Source organism: Semicossyphus pulcher, unplaced genomic scaffold (genome assembly GCF_022749685.1).
Source record: "Semicossyphus pulcher isolate SPU_LCO1_2020_fin unplaced genomic scaffold, fSemPul1.0.p SCAF_10, whole genome shotgun sequence".
Taxonomy (NCBI): domain Eukaryota; kingdom Metazoa; phylum Chordata; class Actinopteri; order Labriformes; family Labridae; genus Semicossyphus; species Semicossyphus pulcher.
In genome coordinates, this window is record NW_027211604.1 from 26,611,962 (window position 1) to 26,629,752 (window position 17,791).

A 17,791-nucleotide genomic window follows, 5' to 3' on the forward strand; every position below is an offset into this window, starting at 1 on the left:
GACCTTTAAGTTATTGGAAGCATTTAGGATACTCTTTGAAATGGAATCACAATAAACAAAAATAGCCCTGTATGCACTGGCGGTCTCTTCTCTGTTGCAGAGTTCAAAAGGTTAAATATGACAGTTGAGCTGGTGAAGGGCTGAGTTTGGTGTCTATTGTCTTCTATCTGCTAAGAAGCACTGACGCCCATCAGGCTCTCTCCATTAATTTAGGACTCCAGGATAGCTCCTTCAGAACGCACTCAGTCCCAACAACAGCTCTTCCTCTCAGGCTCTCAGCTCTTGGCTTGGCCTCCCTCTGTCTGTGCCAGCTCCACCAGTCTGCCAGTGCACCAGCAGAGCCTGGCACCCTGTGTGAATAATCACGGCCGGGGCCCACAGCGGAGAGCGGGCGCTGCAAATGAGCTTTTAGGCTTAGCGCGCAGAGCTGTGGAGACGCAGGCTCTGTGGCTGCCCCCGGGGAAAACCCACACACACTACAAAAGACTGTTTGCTTACACATGCACACACACCCTCCATGCCTCTCATCCCATTTCCGATGCACATGTTCACTACCTGGCTCTGGAGGAAGTGCCTTAACAGAAGCTGTTCAAAGACAGATGCTCGTTCTGTTCTGCTTGCCAGCGGTGGTTTATTTGCATGCGAGGGTGTTGTGAATGTGGTGTTTTCACGGATCATGTTTGCCCTGGATTCTGTGAAGCACGAGGGAGAGGCAGGGAGGCGTTTGTAAATGGAGGACAGTCGAGGTGTGAAAACACTGGGCTGGGAATTGAACGTTGGAGCAGATGGAGACGAGGGGATGTGGAGGAACAAGTGTTAATTTTCACTGATCACGCCTGGCTTAACCTGGCTTCTTTCTCAATCTCTCTATTTTTTTCCCTCTTTCTTTACAGCAGCAGCAGGAGCAGCACCCCAGGCTCCAAGCCCCACGGGCCCCCTACTCCCACCTTACACCTCCCCCACCATCCGCCTCCTCCTGCAGCGGCCGCAGCGGCCTCCACCTTTCCCCTGCCCTTGACGGCTAACCCGAGCGGCCCCCACAGCTTCCCCCCTGCCTTGCAGTCCTCGCCGCACCCACATCACCCCAATATGTTCGCTCCTCCAGCGGCCTTGCCTCCACCACCGCCACTAACGTCTAGCAGCCTGCCAGTACCCGGACATCCTGCTGCTGGGAGTGCATACTCAGGTAAATATCACCACTCATTTGTACGCCACGTCTTTAATTGACAAACACAACACTGTTGCATATAGTCACTAAGCCAGCATCAGTTTAAACTCACAGCTGGAGGGTTTTATAACCCAATCCTACCACCTGTGAGCCCCCAAACGGAGTAGAAATGCATACAAACAGGATGTAGGTTTTTTTGAGAAAGGCCCTTATTTTAGCCATTTACTGCATCAGGTTGCCAGGTTACGAGACATATGAGAAGTCCACAAAGAATAATTTGAGAGCAGAGTTTGATTGGAAAGCCTCATAGATACAGAAACAGATGGACTGACTGTTACCATGGTAATTATTTAAAGACACAAACAACTAGATGACCCACATGTTCTCCATGCCCAGGGTCTTGTATGTTTATAGTCGTGTGGACAGCTCAAGTTCACACTCTGTCGGTCATGCTCTGATTGATCGGCTGTCTACACACCAGTAATATCCACCAGCATGTCGGGCCACATTGCAGAAGCCATTACAGACCCCGTGCACATTTCCGCGCCGTGCTGTCGAGCTAAATGTCAGGGTCAGCGTGGGAGGAGGAGGAGGAGGAGGAGGAAGAGCTCACATTGAGAGCCGTTCCCAGAGCTTCCATTTTCACCTGGAATCCTTCATGTGCAAGAAATCAATGTGGTCAATACGGAACGGAGCGAGCTGGATTTTGTTCAAAAGATACTAATGAAATTTTTATGAAGAGCAAATTCCAGCCCCGACTCCCAGCCCAATAAAGGCTGAAATTAATGCAGAAAATATTGTAGCGAGTCGCAGTGGAATAGGAAGGATAAGGTTACTCTGGAGGAGATGTAATCTCTCAGGGCAGGTTCTGTTGGATTTAGAAGAAAAGCCAGTGATTAGCTGAAATCCATTCTTTCTGCACAGGGCTGCACAGAGGTTATTAGAACAACAGATGTTGATGTCTCAGAGGGGCTGTAGTGTATCAAATCACAGGGTTTGACAGCTCCAGCAGGCAGACTGCTCTAATCATTTCAAGGCTCGCTTCGATTTGAAATGACACGCTGATAATCACAGCTATTTCCTGGTTCTTTCTTTTTTTATTATAACTTTGACACGGTTTCAAACTGGATGACTTACGTAGCTCTCACACTGCAAACTCCAGGGTCCTTCAGGGGGTTTTCAGGGGATTCCAGCAGGATCCAACAATATTTTTATTTCACTGTAAATAATAAGTCTAAATTGGGTCCTTAGAAAAAAACATAGAGTGTATATAAGAAGGGGATGTAGCCTCTATATCCAAAGTGAAGCCAATGTGGAAGTGCCTCTTTCTAATGGCCAGTAGGGGGCAACTCAAGAAGTCAGATTGCATGAAACCAGGCCATGTTTATTTAGTAAATAATCCCATTTAGATTAAAATAGACAATGAAGCTTTAGGGATGGCTGCCAAGGTAGAGAGACCAATAACACATCCTTCTTGTCCAAGTATGGTCACTTCTGGCTCCAAAAAACAAAAAGGCGACGACATAAAAGGCTTCAGAAGGTCGGCTCCACAAACAAATTGGTGACATCACGATGGCTACATCCACTTGTTTCATACAGTCTATGATCTAACATCACATAATGAGTTCTGTAGGTGTTAATGTTCTGATCTTCTCTTCTCCCTTTAATTTCTCCAGAGCAAGACCTTCTGCGTCAGGAGCTCAACACCCGTTTCCTGGCCTCCCAGAGCGCCGACCGCGGCGCCTCGCTGGGCCCTCCGCCCTACCTGCGCACCGAGTTCCACCAGCATCAGCATCAGCACCAGCATCAACACCAACACACCCACCAGCACACCCACCAGCACACCTTCACGCCCTTCCCCCACGCCATCATGCCCACCCCTGCACCGCCCATGGTGCGTACCCCTGCCAGAAATGTGAGGATAAGTAGAACACACCTGAGTTGGGTTGGAAAAGGGGATTTTTGTTTTTTACTTTTAAAGTCTTCTCATGATGAGTTTTACACATGTGAGTGGCCGGGTGGTGTTTTCACCTTGCAGTTGTGAGGGTGAAGATTTAACGCAGTACGACATGTGTGTGAGCAGCACACTGTTCTGTGGCAGCCTTTCAATGATGACCATGTGTGTCCGTCCACGCCACAATGATGCCTTTATTCTCCCAGAAAGCCTTTCAAGTGTTTTCTCTGGCAAACTCTTGGACTCCAGACTTGAGTCGCTGCTATTTTCTAAATTGGCAATAACTAGCCTAAAGCATGTTAACTTCAGAGCCAGCTTTCAGAGCATAATACACTTAATTCATTCTGAATTTAATGACATCATTTGGGTCCCGTTTGGGGGTTTTCATTACTGGCAAATGCTTTGCGTTAAGAGCCCCGCTGTTTGTCGGGGGAGACCACAGGCAATCGGGTGGCTGGACCTAAACTCACACACACATACACACACAGTCATACACACTAATTCCTAACTGCCTGGCCCATAGAGGGTTCACTTGGCTCTGATGATGCCTCAAAGGCAGCATGGCGAGGCCTCTGACAGCTAATGAGGCCATAAAAAGCCTCTTTATGGCTGCAGTGTTTAGTCTTGACTGGGGAAATGTTCGCCCTGAGCCCGCGCTGCACCACTAAAAGGAAACCAAACGAGACACAGAGCCCACGCTAGTTTACAAGGTCTTCAGATGATCACACAAAGGGGAGGATGAAAACAGTCTGCTTTGGGAAGCGGTTGAACTTTGAATCTCAGTTGACGTGTTAAACCTTGAATCATAATCCCAATGTAACCATGTTTTTAGTCCTTAAAATACAGCTTGTGATGCATTTTGTGTCGGCCTGAAACGACCCTGAGAGAGGTCAAACCTGTCTTAAGTATACTGTGTAGGTTTTCCTGTTTTCTCTCCACATTGTACTTAGCTCTGTTTTATTTCTCCTACAGTTTGAAAAATACCCAACAAAAGTTGACCCCTTCTACAGACACAGTGTGAGTTTCCCTACTGCGTAACTGTGTGCCTGCAGAGCACTTTGTTGCTTGCCCATTATGCCATTCCAGCCCATGCAAGCTAATGTTATAGCCCTGTGAGTGTGTGTATGCGTGTGTAAGAGCTCCCATGCAATCGCTCATGTGCATCGTAATGGTTACTGTAAGCATCCTAGCTGTACCATTTCACCCTTCAGCCCCTGCAAATGTTGTGATTAATGAAACTGTGCTGCATTCTCAAACCTCGGAGCACAAGATTTATTGTGCGTGCATGAAACGGGGAAATTGTTGTGCATAGACATTAACACAGAAAGAGACAGCAGAGGCATACTACATCTTTGTCTCTCTTACTATTCCTCAATTGTGTTTGTCCTTCTTGTGATTATTACTCACTAAAGAGGACGTGTTTTAAATAATCCGGACATTTGCTGCGTGCACTTTTTTCTGCAACCTTTTCCCCAGAGCAGCGGTGAAGATTTAACACCAGAATATGAGCGCTGAAAAAGAAACGAGCAACATTCTGCAACATCTACGTGATTTTTCTAAATCTAAAGTATTTCCTTGTTGTTATGATGGAAGCAGCAAATACCCTGCAGCCATTTCCTCTCTGTAAAATATTCCAGCATCTTAGAATATGATGCACGAGGAAACACAAGTTGCATTTAGACCTCAGAGCATATCCTGGAGTACATTTAATAACTCATCTTGGCAACCCACGTTTAAATAATTCTGCTGCAGCGTCTGTGATTAAAGCAAAGCAAGAAACAAGAAAACATTCTCTGCTTGCACTAAGGCAAATATGATTGACAAGAACAATTACACTAAGTAGTAGATTACACATCTGTTTCTCCACAGCATCAGTTTATGTAGGCCCAGAGCGCTTGTTTGGTTTACATGTGTTTTGCTTGTATTACAACATTCTAGTTTTCATATCAAAGGAGTGTTTTCCTTTACTTAAGTCCACCGGGAGCGAGCAGTAAAATATTTTCTAAACTCGCAGTTTGTGAAGCACGAAGGCAAATTCTCTTCTAAGCAAAATGAAAAAAAAGGTTGAATGTTGTTGTGTTTGTTCCATCCTCACCGCCTCATGAAGCTGTTGTCCTGCATTTCACTGATGGACTGAACCATCCTCTCACTTACCCTCCTTCTCTTTCCCTTCACAGCTCTTCCACTCGTACCCACCGGCCATGTCTGGCCTTCCCCCCGTCATTCCCCCGACCGGGCCCTTCGGCTCGCTGCAGGGCGCCTTTCAGCCCAAGGTAAGACACGCTGCAGCATCACAACACACCTACGTTTACACACACAAACAAATATACCAGTTATTTACAGAGAGTGTTGTTTCGATTTGTGTCTGCTGCTCTGTAGACCTCAAATCCACTCGATGTGTCCACGAGACCTGGAGCCGTCCCACACACATTCTTACAGAAGGACCCGAGGGTGAGCACACACACACACACACACGCAATAACAAATAACACTCAAAGTGCGGAGGTAACCTTTAGACCTTGAGTAGATGTTGCATAAGCCTGCAAGTCATCACATGGAGGTTTTCAACTCCTAAATCCAGTATGTCACTGTAACAAAAATCCACATGCACACAGGCAAAGTCCATATTACTACATTTGCGATTTGTAATGCTCTATAATGCTACAATGCTAAAAATAAAAACAATCCTCATCCAGACAAACATTTTGGCACCAACTAAGATCTAATTTCTACCCATGCTAACACGCCTGAAAATGCACATCACATGACACCCACTCTCAGATCCCATCAGCTGTAGTCTGATGATGATATACAGCAGTCTCTGGGGACAGCGGCGAACATCACAGGCGTGTAGCCAGCGGTTAGCGATAAATGACTTCCAATCAAGACTTCCTCTTCTGCGTGCTGCATTGTTTACAGAAGAAGAAACTGTTTTTCTTGTGATTGACTTTAATTAACGGGTCTTCAGCTGAAATAACAACATCATGATGCAGTAAAATGTTAAAATGAAGCTTTCTCAGGTCTGTCCTCAAGAGGAGAAGAAAACTTTTAAAATGCTCGTTTGTTGAACGGAGGTTGGATCGATCTGATGAGGTCGAGCAATCTGAACGCTGAACGGCTTTTATGACACAGCGTCAAGGGAATTTATCTCAAGTTGAAGTTTAGATCTAGAGCAGATAGTTAGCTGTTAGCATGCAGATGTCTGTTAATAGAGATTAATAAGAAGGTAAATCATCATCAAATGACGCTGATGGGAGTCGGGATGTCATTACTGACTTGAAGCTGAAAAGAGAAAAGAAATGTTGGAAAAAGAAAGAGGAGTGACAAAAGGCGAGGGTTTGAATCGAACCTGGGTCGCTGCAGCAAACTCAGCCTCTGTACTTGGGTACAGGGGAGCCACCAGACCACCACGAAATAAAATTTTACTGTGAGACAGCAGCTAGCATGACGACAGGGTCAGCGGCACTTGTGATGAGTTACTCATGATGCATTAACAGCTGCCAGTCATGCCAGACGTTGTTTGCTTTCTTTGTAAAAGTGTCACATGATAGGGCCTTAACGTACCAGGGAAGGACACGTCTTGACTGATAAGACTCAATCAGCAAGCAAGAGCGGGTGTTGCATCAGCGATTTTTCACCTGCACGCACAAAAACACAACCCCAGAGTTTTCACTGTAAAGCAGGATCAGCAGCGTTTCCAAAGGCATCCGTTCTCAGGGCTCTGGAACGCTGGATTAATGTGGGAGCTAGAAATAGTGCAGAAATGTATTTCGTATTTGTCTCTATTCGTTTGCATGCAGAAGGTCACACAGGCAGAATCCTGTTATGCACCCATGTGTTAATTACTCCTGAATGCTTAATTTTAAAGGGAAATTGTAACATTTTAATTAAGCTCATAATGAATGCCACACACAGAGACTAATTAGAGGTGATTTGATTGACAGCAAAATAACTCAACCCTTTTCCCTCCTCTCCCTCCTGCAGCTAACGGATCCATTTCGGCCCATTCTCAGGGTGAGTGCTCCCTCCCTGCAGTGTCTCCTGCACACACACCTCTCTCCCACCACCCACACACACACACGCACAGACTATAATAACAACAAGGCCATAAAGGGTTTTTGTTAATGGAGCAGATAGTGTCTGTAATTAAGTGAGCACTGCACTTGGAGGCAGAGTGAACTAGTTTATACTACAACAAAGCTCATTTTGGAGAACAGTGCAGCCTCTGCATGTGGAGCTGCTGTTGTCAGACTTAACTTAACGATATGCATTAATCCTGACAGTCTTTACCTTTTAACCATAACCATTGAAATCACAGCCATAATAACTATAACTCTGCCACATGGCATGACTGCAACACAACACAGCACCTTATCAAAGTACATCCAATGTAAGTGTCTGACAACATTAAAGAACGGATCCCTCAAAGATCACACTTTTTTGTTAAGTGAAAGACTTTTATTTTGAAAGCAGAAACAGCCGTTTGTTTTATTGTGTGTTACAAACATATTGTGTTTAATCTGAGCTAACTACCGTATATACAGAAATTAAGCAATATCACATGAGAGGGAGTGATGTTGTGCTGAATATCATCACGGCTGTGATTCGTTCGTAGGCACGAGGCCGCAGATAATCACAGCAGTGCTGATATTCAGCACAACATCACTCCCTCTCATGTGATATTGCTTTTATACAGCAGCTGCACAAGCAGCAAAAAGTAGTAAAAAGTAAAAATCAACATATTTTTCACTCCACCGACTTAACTGAAACTGGACATTCTCCTGCCCTCTGTGCCAGGTGACCACAGATCAGCTGTTTTTATCATGTACATTTGTTTGTTTTAATTGATCATCAACCAGTGAAATCAGAGTCTGCTGTGTGATTCAGAGGCACCAGCTTGATCAGTGTAGACATACACGGTCTGCTGTGATGTTAATTAACAGTATTCATAACAACCTGGCTGAGGCGGAGTGATACACAGAGTGAGAAGTCCCAGTGATGTTGTATTCTATACTTATGGAATGCCTCTTGTCCAATCAGATTACTGTGTCGGAGCTAACAGTATAACAAATAACACAAATAACAAGAGTCACACAATAACAGATGGAGGCAGTTTAAAAGAAACTCTGTAATGTGCATTTATATTTTTGTCAATGGAGTCTGTTGGCTTTGAAGAAGGCAACGTAACAGCTGTTCCTGTTGTTTAAAATGCTTAGTACAAATCAAACACAAAACTGTGCTAAAATATGTAAAAAATTAAGCCCAGTAAATAAGAAAATACAATTTAACATATCAGTATTTCAGTATTTCAGATGACTTGACTGTGAGTGCTGTCATGTCGTCTGTACATTCAAGTTGGCTGTGTTCAGACTTGATCCAGGATTTAAAATAATATGCATGACAACATATTGCAGCATATCATCCATTAAATGTGGATGTAATTAATTAACAACAGACTTCAGCTCATGTGTTGGATCCATATTTGTTTGCCTTTTCTGGCACTTCCAAACCATAATGTACTAATGTGGATATGACAAAGATGTAGATGTTAAACATCTCCACACAATTCACTACACGCTTCTAAGATGTCAGCTGGTAGCTGTTTCTGTTGTTCTGATTAAAGTTGTGACAACATGTTTTTGTCTCCTCCCCACAGAAACCAGGGAAGTGGTGCGCCATGCACGTCCACATCGCCTGGCAGATTTACCACCACCAACAGAAAGTAAAGGTGAGGACTCATCTGACTCCTCTCTCTCTGCTGTTTTAAAAAACACGTTATACTAAGATAAGTTAAGCCTTAGTTATTATTTATTCATCTAACTTATAGTATGCTGATATTTGCAGTTTTTATAAAAGTAATGATGCAATATGTTTGCCGTGCAGAGGCAATCAAACTGTAATTTCTACATATTTACCCAAAAATGTTGCTGAGCTGTTCCTGGAGGTCCTTTTCCGCACATAATTTAATAATTTGTGGGGGAGATGGATTTGAGGCTCTAGTTTCTGTGTCGAAATAATCAAACCTCTCACTAATGTGTAAATCCTTGGTTGCAATAATATTTTAAAGACTGAAGCTGATCGTTGAACTTGTTGAAAGTATGACTGCTGAAGCTCTACAATGAGCCAGGGCAAAGCTGAAATACTGTCATAATAATTTCTAGAGGTTATAATCATGGGTCCATTAAGACAATTAAACTGCTTTACACTGAGTGTAATTCAGTGTGGCTTGGTAACCAGAGGCACTCCTCCAGCAACATCCAGTCGCTGAAATAATGACTACTGTTACCTATAAAACATTGTGATACTTTTTGTAAAGGTGTTTTACATGTGCTTCTCTGTCGTTTGGCGTCTTCCAGCAGCAGATGCAAGTCGACCCTCACAAGCTCGACTTCGGCCTCAAGCCTGAGTTCCTGAGTCGACCTCCTGGCCCCAGCCTCTTCGGCGCCATCCATCACCCCAGCGACCTGGCAAGGCCGGCCACGCTCTTCTCCGCTGCAGGTGAGTGTGCGTCAGACCTCTGGGTACAAAGATTGATCTATGGTTACAAACAGTGACCTCTGACATTCAGCAGGAGTCCATCAATTCCTGCTGCTCAGAGTGAACTTGTCTGCTTACATTATCGTTACCAAGACGAGCTGTGAACAAGCCAAGACAGCAAGAAACTGAATCTGTCCATGAGATGCAAATAACAGCAGTGTGAATATCTGGTATATCGACTAATTGGACATTAAATTATCAACATTTTCTTGTACAAAAATAAATTTACTCAAAGTAAAGGTTGGTTATGCCTGACTTTACCAAAAGCATGACAACCTGTCCTTTACTTTTAAAGATGTTTCAGTACAGACCAAGGTGGACAATCCCAACCAGCACTGCCATCCCTAAACAGCCAGCGTGGCTAATAAAAACTCTACGGACGGTGGTCTACACTAGAACTGGCTGACGACCTATAATAATGTTAAATATTCCTAAATGAAATTATTTGTTTCATAAAGCAGCCTTTGCGTCGTTATATTGCTGTAAAGTCTGTGCACAGTCCTCCTGGAAAAGGTCTATTTTTAGCCTCTTAATCGTTAATGCCACTTTTCTTTTCAAAACTCATACCTGTAAGGCTCTACAGGTAGTTTCTACTACCTGTACTCAGCAGTATTGCAGACAGATGTAAATGGATGTCTCTGTGAACCCCTCTGTCTCTCCCTCCTCAGGTCCCACTCACCCATCAGCAGGTCCGTTCGGTCACCCGGCCCACCATCCAGGAAACTTCCTCACCCCTGCATCTCACTTAGGTAAGAGGAGAGGACAGCTCAGTTCTCCTCAGCCTCTTTCTGAAAGAGGAAAATTAAGATGCGATTTGTTGTTTTGATAACTTGTTTTGTCTTCCTGCAGAACCTTTCAGTCGACCTGCATCGTTTGGAGGACTGGGAGCCCTCAGTTCATCGGCCTTCGGAGGGCTGGGAAATCCAGCACTAAGTGAGTTTTAACTTGATGGATGATCCTGTGGAAACATCTAAAATTATAATACAGATAAACAGCAGGACACGTTGTTGAGATACGCATTTAACTTGGGTCCTGCCGTGTTTTTCCACGTGTAGAATCCCTAACAGCGGCCAACTCCATGTTCGGCCATAAAGACGGCCCCAACGCACAGCAGCACTTCAACAACAGCGGCAACAGCGGCCACCAGGAGCCGTGGAACCGCCTGCACCGCACGCCGCCCTCCTTCCCCACGCCACCACCCTGGCTGAAACCTGGAGACTCTGAGCGGAGCGCGTCGGCCAGCTCGCACGAGAGGGACCGAGAGTCTGACAAACGGGACTCGTTGGTCGGTAAAGACGATAAAGACAGGTGAGTGCTGCCGAAAGTGACCTCTCTATTTCTTATTGTTCTATGTGTAAGCTTCTTATTTTGATTTGGAATTAAGTTTGAAAGATCCTCATAAATAATCTGTTACTTAATAAAGCCACACATGATTGGTGCTGACCATGGGAACAACTTATTGTTTCTAGGGATTCTGTAGAAAAGCGCCATTCGAGCCATCCGTCCCCGGTCCCTGTCAACCCCATCAGCCTCCTTGGTCACAGCCGTCCTCCTGAGCACCACAGGAACCACCTCCCCCCTGCTCCTGGAGAGCCTCAGAGGGAGAAGGAGAACAAGTCCAAAGACCGGGAGAGAGAGCATTCGGACTCCTGGAAGGACAACGGCACGGACGACCACAAGCTCAAAGACAACCAGAACAGCGACAAGGACATGCCTGTCATCCACGACGGCCGGGTGTCAGACGACAAAGTGTCCAACAGGGGGGCAGCGTCACCCTACATCCGGCAGACCAGCCTCGAGCGTCCAAACGGCGGTCTGAGCAGGGAGGTTCTGGAGAAGAAGGGGGAGCTGCCGTACGAGCACCAGAAGAAGAACAGCGAGGTGAAAGTGAAGGAGGAGAGGAAGGAGGAGCAGGAGGGAGCCATAGAGAGGATAAGTGAGCACCCGACGCCAGCTCCCCCCACGCCAAACCTCCACCCGCCCTCCTCCATGCCGATGCCCATGGGCATGCCCGGCGTCCACCCCATCAACTCCATCAGCAGTCTGGAGAGAACTCGAGTGGTGGCGCCCTTCATGGGTATCAGCCCCATCCCCGGAGCTGACAGGTTCCCTTACCCTGCCTTCCACTGGGACCCCATGCGGGACCCCTACAGGGGCCTGGACATCCACCGGCGGGACCCTCTGGCCAGGGACCTGCTGCTGAGGAACGACCCATTGCACCGGCTGGCAGCGCCACGCCTCTACGAGGCCGAGCGGTCCTACAGGGACCGTGAGCCTCATGACTTTAACCGAGACCACCCCCACCCACTGGCCTTGGAGCACAGGAGGGAGCAGGAGCGGGCCCAGCTGGAGGAGCGAGAGCGCCTCAACATGCTCAGAGAGGACTATGAGCACGGTCGCCTCCACCCTGCAATGCACCATCCAGTTCTTGACGGACACCTCCCCCACCCCGCCCAGGGCCTCATGGCCCCCGGACTCCCAGGCATGCACTACTCCAGGGTCAGTCCCACGGCTGCAGCGGCAGCAGCTGCCGCAGCAGCCGCAGCCCATCAGAACGGTCTCCTGAACAAAACCCCACCCACCGCCTCTCTGAGTGCACCGCCCCCGCTCATACCCACACTGGGTGCCCGTCCCGGCTCCCCTAGACGGACTACTCCCCTGGGCACAGATATCAGAGACAGACCGCCTCACAAAGACATCGAGGCGCGGTGAGCTGAGCCTGTGCAGACTGCTGCCCCATGCCTCACTAACACTGAACTCACACCCAGCACTTAGCTCCGGGGAAAGCCAGACTGTAACATAGCTGTGAATAACTTATGTGGGCGGAGTCACGCCCACACACGAATTGTTTTTGTATAAAACTACAAAAGAGACAATAATCATGGAACAAAAAACAGATTTTTCAAAGATTTTTTTGCAGTTTGCTCCATCTTTCTGTGCTCATTCTTCCTCTTGTATAGTGATGTGGAGCAGGAATGAACACTGAGAATGTACAGGTCCTTCAGCACTGACAGACAGCAGAGTGTGTAGATAACGTGTACAGTTGCTGTGCTTGCTCTGTATGGATTAAAAATCATGGTACAAATATGCAAAAGGAGTTTTGAAAGCTTTACTTTGAACACATGTAAATAGAGGAGTATTACAGCCGTAATTCAGAATGTGCTTTCTGCAGTTTGGTTTCTGTTTATTCGGTTGACGCAGATGATTAGCATTGTACCACCACAGACCCCCATATTCAACTATGCAACAATATCTGGGCTCCCTTCCTGAAAGCTGGCCTTCTCACCACCTCTGACTGTGTACCAATACAGGACAAACAGCTGTATTCTCTCCACAACTCAGACTCGACTCACATTAGAAACAGATACGAGCTTTAATGCAGCCGAACAAGGTTTGTAGGGAGCAATTTGGATTAAAGAAAAAGGAGAAGTACTTTTGTCAAAGATAAATTGTGGTGACAATCCTAGACACACTTTATGGAAGTGTTAAATTTCAAAGGATTTTCAAAGTTAAAGCCAGCAGCACAAACGTTTAGACTCTTTGTTTCCTCGGTTCTTCCATGATTTCTTACCACCGGTCTCGTTCTGGGGAGAATGCAGCACATTAAACACCCTGACAGCACATCAGCCCTACTGAAGGAGTGTAAAGTACATGTTTTGGAAATCGGTTCTGTTGGTCAAACAGTGTATTAAGAGTGCTTTCCTAAGTTGTTGTACCTACAAAATCAAAAGACAAAAAAGCCAGTCTAAACTCTGGACCCTTTGTTTCTAATGAGCAGAGATCTATTTTAGTAGTCCACTGAAGGTTTAGTTGTGCGCTTCAAACTGTGATATCATGTCGTGCAGTGTTTTTTAATCCAACATGAAAATGTCCACCGGAGCCATAGTGGTTAGTCGACGCGTATTGCAAAAAGATTGTTAAACGAGAAACTTTTTTTGCTGTTTACCATGTACAGGGAAAAAATGAAGTCTTTCTAGATCATGTACAAAAACGAGAAAAAAAATGAAGCGACTGAATCTTCAGCATGCTCCTCATTTAAACTTGTGTTATGTAAATTGTGCCATGTTATTAAAAAATGTGTACTAACCCTGTCTGCGGGGCTTTTGTTCCTCCACCTACACACACTGAGCTGAGACAACAGGCTGTGTCTCTTTCCAACACGTTACACTTAATGATGTCCTTGGAGGATTAACCACCTTTGCTTAAACTCTCACCTGAATCTTTCGAAAAGGAATCGCTTGTTTTAATATGCTGGAGTCCAAATGATTTAAAGGGACAAAACGTTTTGGAATGGGGCGCTGGTGTGGCTCAGTCGGTAGAGCAGGCGCCCCATAGACAGAGGCCTTGATGCATCAGCTGCAGGATCGACTCTGACTCTCAGCCCTTTGGCGCATGTCATCCCCGCTCTCTCCTCCCCACATTTCCTGTCATATCTTCACTGTCCTATCTTATAAAGTCAGCCTGCAGGGTTGAAATTGGTTGTAATAGCTGCAACTGAAACCCGACGGGTGACTGTGCCTGATCAAAGTACATCCACTAAAAGTGCTTTTTTGTCACCGACAGGCTCAGATTGATATTAGACATGTCAGACAATATTACTGAAAGGATCCCTGCAGAGATGGACCCTTTTATGTTCAAGTTTTTTTTTACAACCAAAAACAGCTGCTTCATTGATCTGTTTAAAGCCACCAGACTCCATTGAGAAAAGCTGTGATTTAACCTCCCAGTACACAGGAGCTGCTGCATCACTTGGTGCTCTAGTGATGCCACGATCGGTAGATTTGCAACACATAATATCTCTATATATACAGCTTTGGAAAAATTAAGAGGCCACTCCAAATGTTCTTTAAATCAGCACCTCTCTCTACATGTCATCGCCAGCCCAATCCTGATCTGAACCCCACTGAAAACCTCCTGGATGTGATCAAGAGGAAGACGGATGGTTTTAGTTTAGTTTATTTCGGTTATCATCTGACTCATAATAGCACAATGCTCTGGTAGATGAATTATAAATCGACAAAACAAAAACTGAATGAGTTGATGCTCCTAGCATTGACAACACATGATAAACAAAAAAAAACAGGACTGAAAAGGTTTAGGTTGAAGCCTTAGCTTGTTAAAATAAAAAAGTAACAAGCTAAATAGTTATGTAATCCTATTGTCTACCCAAGATCCCAGACACATTTCATGTTCACTCTTCCTTCATTTGTTGATCATCTTGCTTTTAAATAATCTTTTGTGATCATTACACACGTTCATTTCCATTTCTAAGCCATTCCACAGATGTTCTCCATATATTGAAACACATCTTTGTTTTACCTTTTTTCTGGATTTTTTTTATTTATTGTATTTTATTTTAAAGGGACCATGTACAGTTTAAAACATAAATGTCACCATTTGATGCACTGTACCAGATTATAGCTTTAAGCTAATTTGCATCTGTAGTCCCTTGGCAGGTCAACACAAAAGGAAAAACAGGACAATAACAAACAGTACACCAGAAAGAACACACCAAAAAGCTACACACAGAGTAGCACATCCTAAATGCATGCTTGTCAAATAAAACCAAGCCATAAAGACTATAAGATAGGAAGCAAGGTCAGTGAGTACAGAGCTGAGCAGCTTTTAACAGACTTTTTAAGTTGGTGTTGAAGATGCTGACGGAGCTGCAGCTCCTCACAGCATCAGGCAGGGTGTTCCACTGATTTGTGGCTTTTACAGAAAAAGCTGATTGCCCAAAAGCAGTGCGGCGAAATGGTATCGTACAATCATTTGTAGAGGATATTCTTGAGGATCTAACAGAATTTACTGAGTGAATATACATGTAATATATGTTTCAGCCCCCTCTCAGTTCATAGAGAGGGACATACAGTTCATCAGCCTCTTATTTGGAACAGCCTCTGGATACAGTGTGTGATGCTATTTAAAAGTCTACAAGCTTACTGAATTTAAGTGCCTGTGAATTTATAAATAATGTATTTGTTGGTTCTCGATAATCAGCTCTGTTTATGATTCTGATCACTCTCTTCTGTAGCAAGAAAATCACATTTGTGATGGTCACAAGCCATCGAGCGAAGACGAGCGGCTCCAAGAGCGGCCTAACGTCAGCTCTGTGACAAACTGGTGGAGAGCAGCCGAGACACACGAACACTGTGATTAAAAACCAGGTTATTCCATCAAATATTGATTTGTGAACTCTTCCTGAGTTAAATCATTCTGTTGTTTAAACATCAACATGAACTTTCTTTGCGTTATTCAAGGCCTGAAAACATCTTTTGTTTATCTTAACCAGTCGTCATCTTCTGCAAAGACCTACATGAGAATGTTTTATTTGGAAGTAGTGAGAAATGTTGTTTACAATGAAACAAAAGTTAAACACAAACCCATAAACTGTCATACATGCAGAATATGCACATCCCTTTAGTAGTCAATAGTAGCTTTGGCTGCAGGAAAACAGCCCCTGTGGAGAGCAGAAGATGTAATCTCAGAACCCCTCAGCTCTTGTCTGACAACAATTGACTATTTATTAATCTATGTAAACAAATATGCCACCGCGACCCGGCCCCCGATAAGCGGATGATAATGGATAGATGGTTGGAGATTAAACAAATATCTGCATGAGTGCAGGGACGTACTCTCTTAACTCCACCTGCACTCCTCTGCCTCGGGTTGACCGTCAGTGTTAACAATCACCAGTGCATGGAAGAGGAAGTTTTGGCCTTTATATCTGATATCAGTTTTTTGGAAATCCAAAGAATATATCTGCTGACTACACCTGAGGCAGAGAAATATTGCCCTTTGCTCCAAGAGGCTAAAACATATTATTTGATAGCGGATGGGTTCTGAGATTGCAAAAATCGTGTCGAGGCAGCAGAGAGCCGAGCGACTCCTCCTCCGGTGTCTGGGAATTTAAAATTGCTGTTTTTTTCAAAGGAGTCTGGTGGCTTTAAAGAAAACAATATAACAGAGATTTCTATCAGGAGATTCTTCTTTATGAGTAAAAAACTATTTATTTTACACGTGCAATAAGGATGAGGAATGTGCAGAGTATCTAAATGTATTTAGAGGGGAGGCCGAGAGCCCCGTTGGAGTCCAGACTCTGGTGGTGGTGGTGAAGGAAGGATGGATGCAGGATGTGATGAGGAGGGGACTTCTGAAGAGCTGAACCTGGATGCTGGAGGAGATGTTCTGGAGGTGACTGGGGAAGAGGAGGGTCACACTGAAATGACAAAGTGACAGCAGCAGAGAGGAGGACAGATTTAAAGTTTGACAGCAGCAGGACGATTGGCTGACTGAGGTCAAGGAGATGTGGTTGGTTAATACTGAAATTGTAAACACTCATTATCATCTGATTAGAGAAGCAGGAAGAGAGACAGACCCTGCATCCCAAGTCTTTTATTTGATATTTCCTCGTTTCCTCGCCTGGTTTCCTCATGTCTCTCCATCCTGAGTGGGAGGGACTTAGACACAAGGACAAGACGGAAGTGAGGGATGCATGGATGCAATTTATGAGACTTGGGATCCAGAGTGAGAGAGAGAGATAAATGAACGTATGAGAAATGGAAACAGTCTTCCTGCTTGATCTTATGCTGAGCTTAACAAAAAGGTCTCTCTCTGTAGGGATCCTTTCTGTTGTATCACCACTGAAACTGACAGTAACAGTCTGAGCCTGTCAGTGTTAAAAGCAATCACTTCTAGTAGACATGCTTTGATCAGCCCTATTTTCCCCAAAGGATTAAGTTGCAGCTGACTGAAGTCTACATCAGACCTAGTGGTCAGCTAAATTATGAAAGAAATATGGCCCGTAGTTGAAATTAAAGCAGAAGTACCCTTAAAGTGCTGCTAATTATGTAGTTAAAAAGTAGCTATTAAGATTATGATAAGCTACTTCTAATCATGCGTCATCATTCACCAAAAGAAAACCTCTCACACTTCCCATCTCTGCTGCACCTGTGGGCGCTGACGTGGCTCGGTAACATTTCAAACTGCAGAACAACATCGTGCATCACACCAGATCAGCTACTCGGACAGGCGGGCGCCTCTGCTCGGCTCAGTAACCGAGCTTTAAACATCGGCAGCCTTCACGGGTGAATCACGGCACGGTGCTTGTGTATTCATCAGAGGATGCAGGA

At 45.0% G+C, this 17,791-nt stretch overlaps 1 protein-coding gene across 1 annotated transcript in view; it reads left to right on the top strand.

Annotated features, from left to right (window-relative positions):
- The window catches only part of auts2a (activator of transcription and developmental regulator AUTS2 a), a 415,680-nt gene extending 401,945 nt beyond the window's left edge, over positions 1-13,735 (top strand). Inside the window, 12 exon segments of the mRNA XM_069668725.1 lie at positions 894-1,186; positions 2,845-3,083; positions 4,095-4,139; positions 5,300-5,395; positions 5,502-5,573; positions 7,107-7,136; positions 8,779-8,850; positions 9,479-9,620; positions 10,328-10,408; positions 10,509-10,592; positions 10,715-10,967; positions 11,129-13,735. Coding sequence (XP_069524826.1) covers positions 894-1,186; positions 2,845-3,083; positions 4,095-4,139; positions 5,300-5,395; positions 5,502-5,573; positions 7,107-7,136; positions 8,779-8,850; positions 9,479-9,620; positions 10,328-10,408; positions 10,509-10,592; positions 10,715-10,967; positions 11,129-12,371 — 2,650 coding nt within the window. The 3' untranslated portion in view covers positions 12,372-13,735.
- Positions 13,736-17,791: the final 4,056 nt, after the last annotated feature.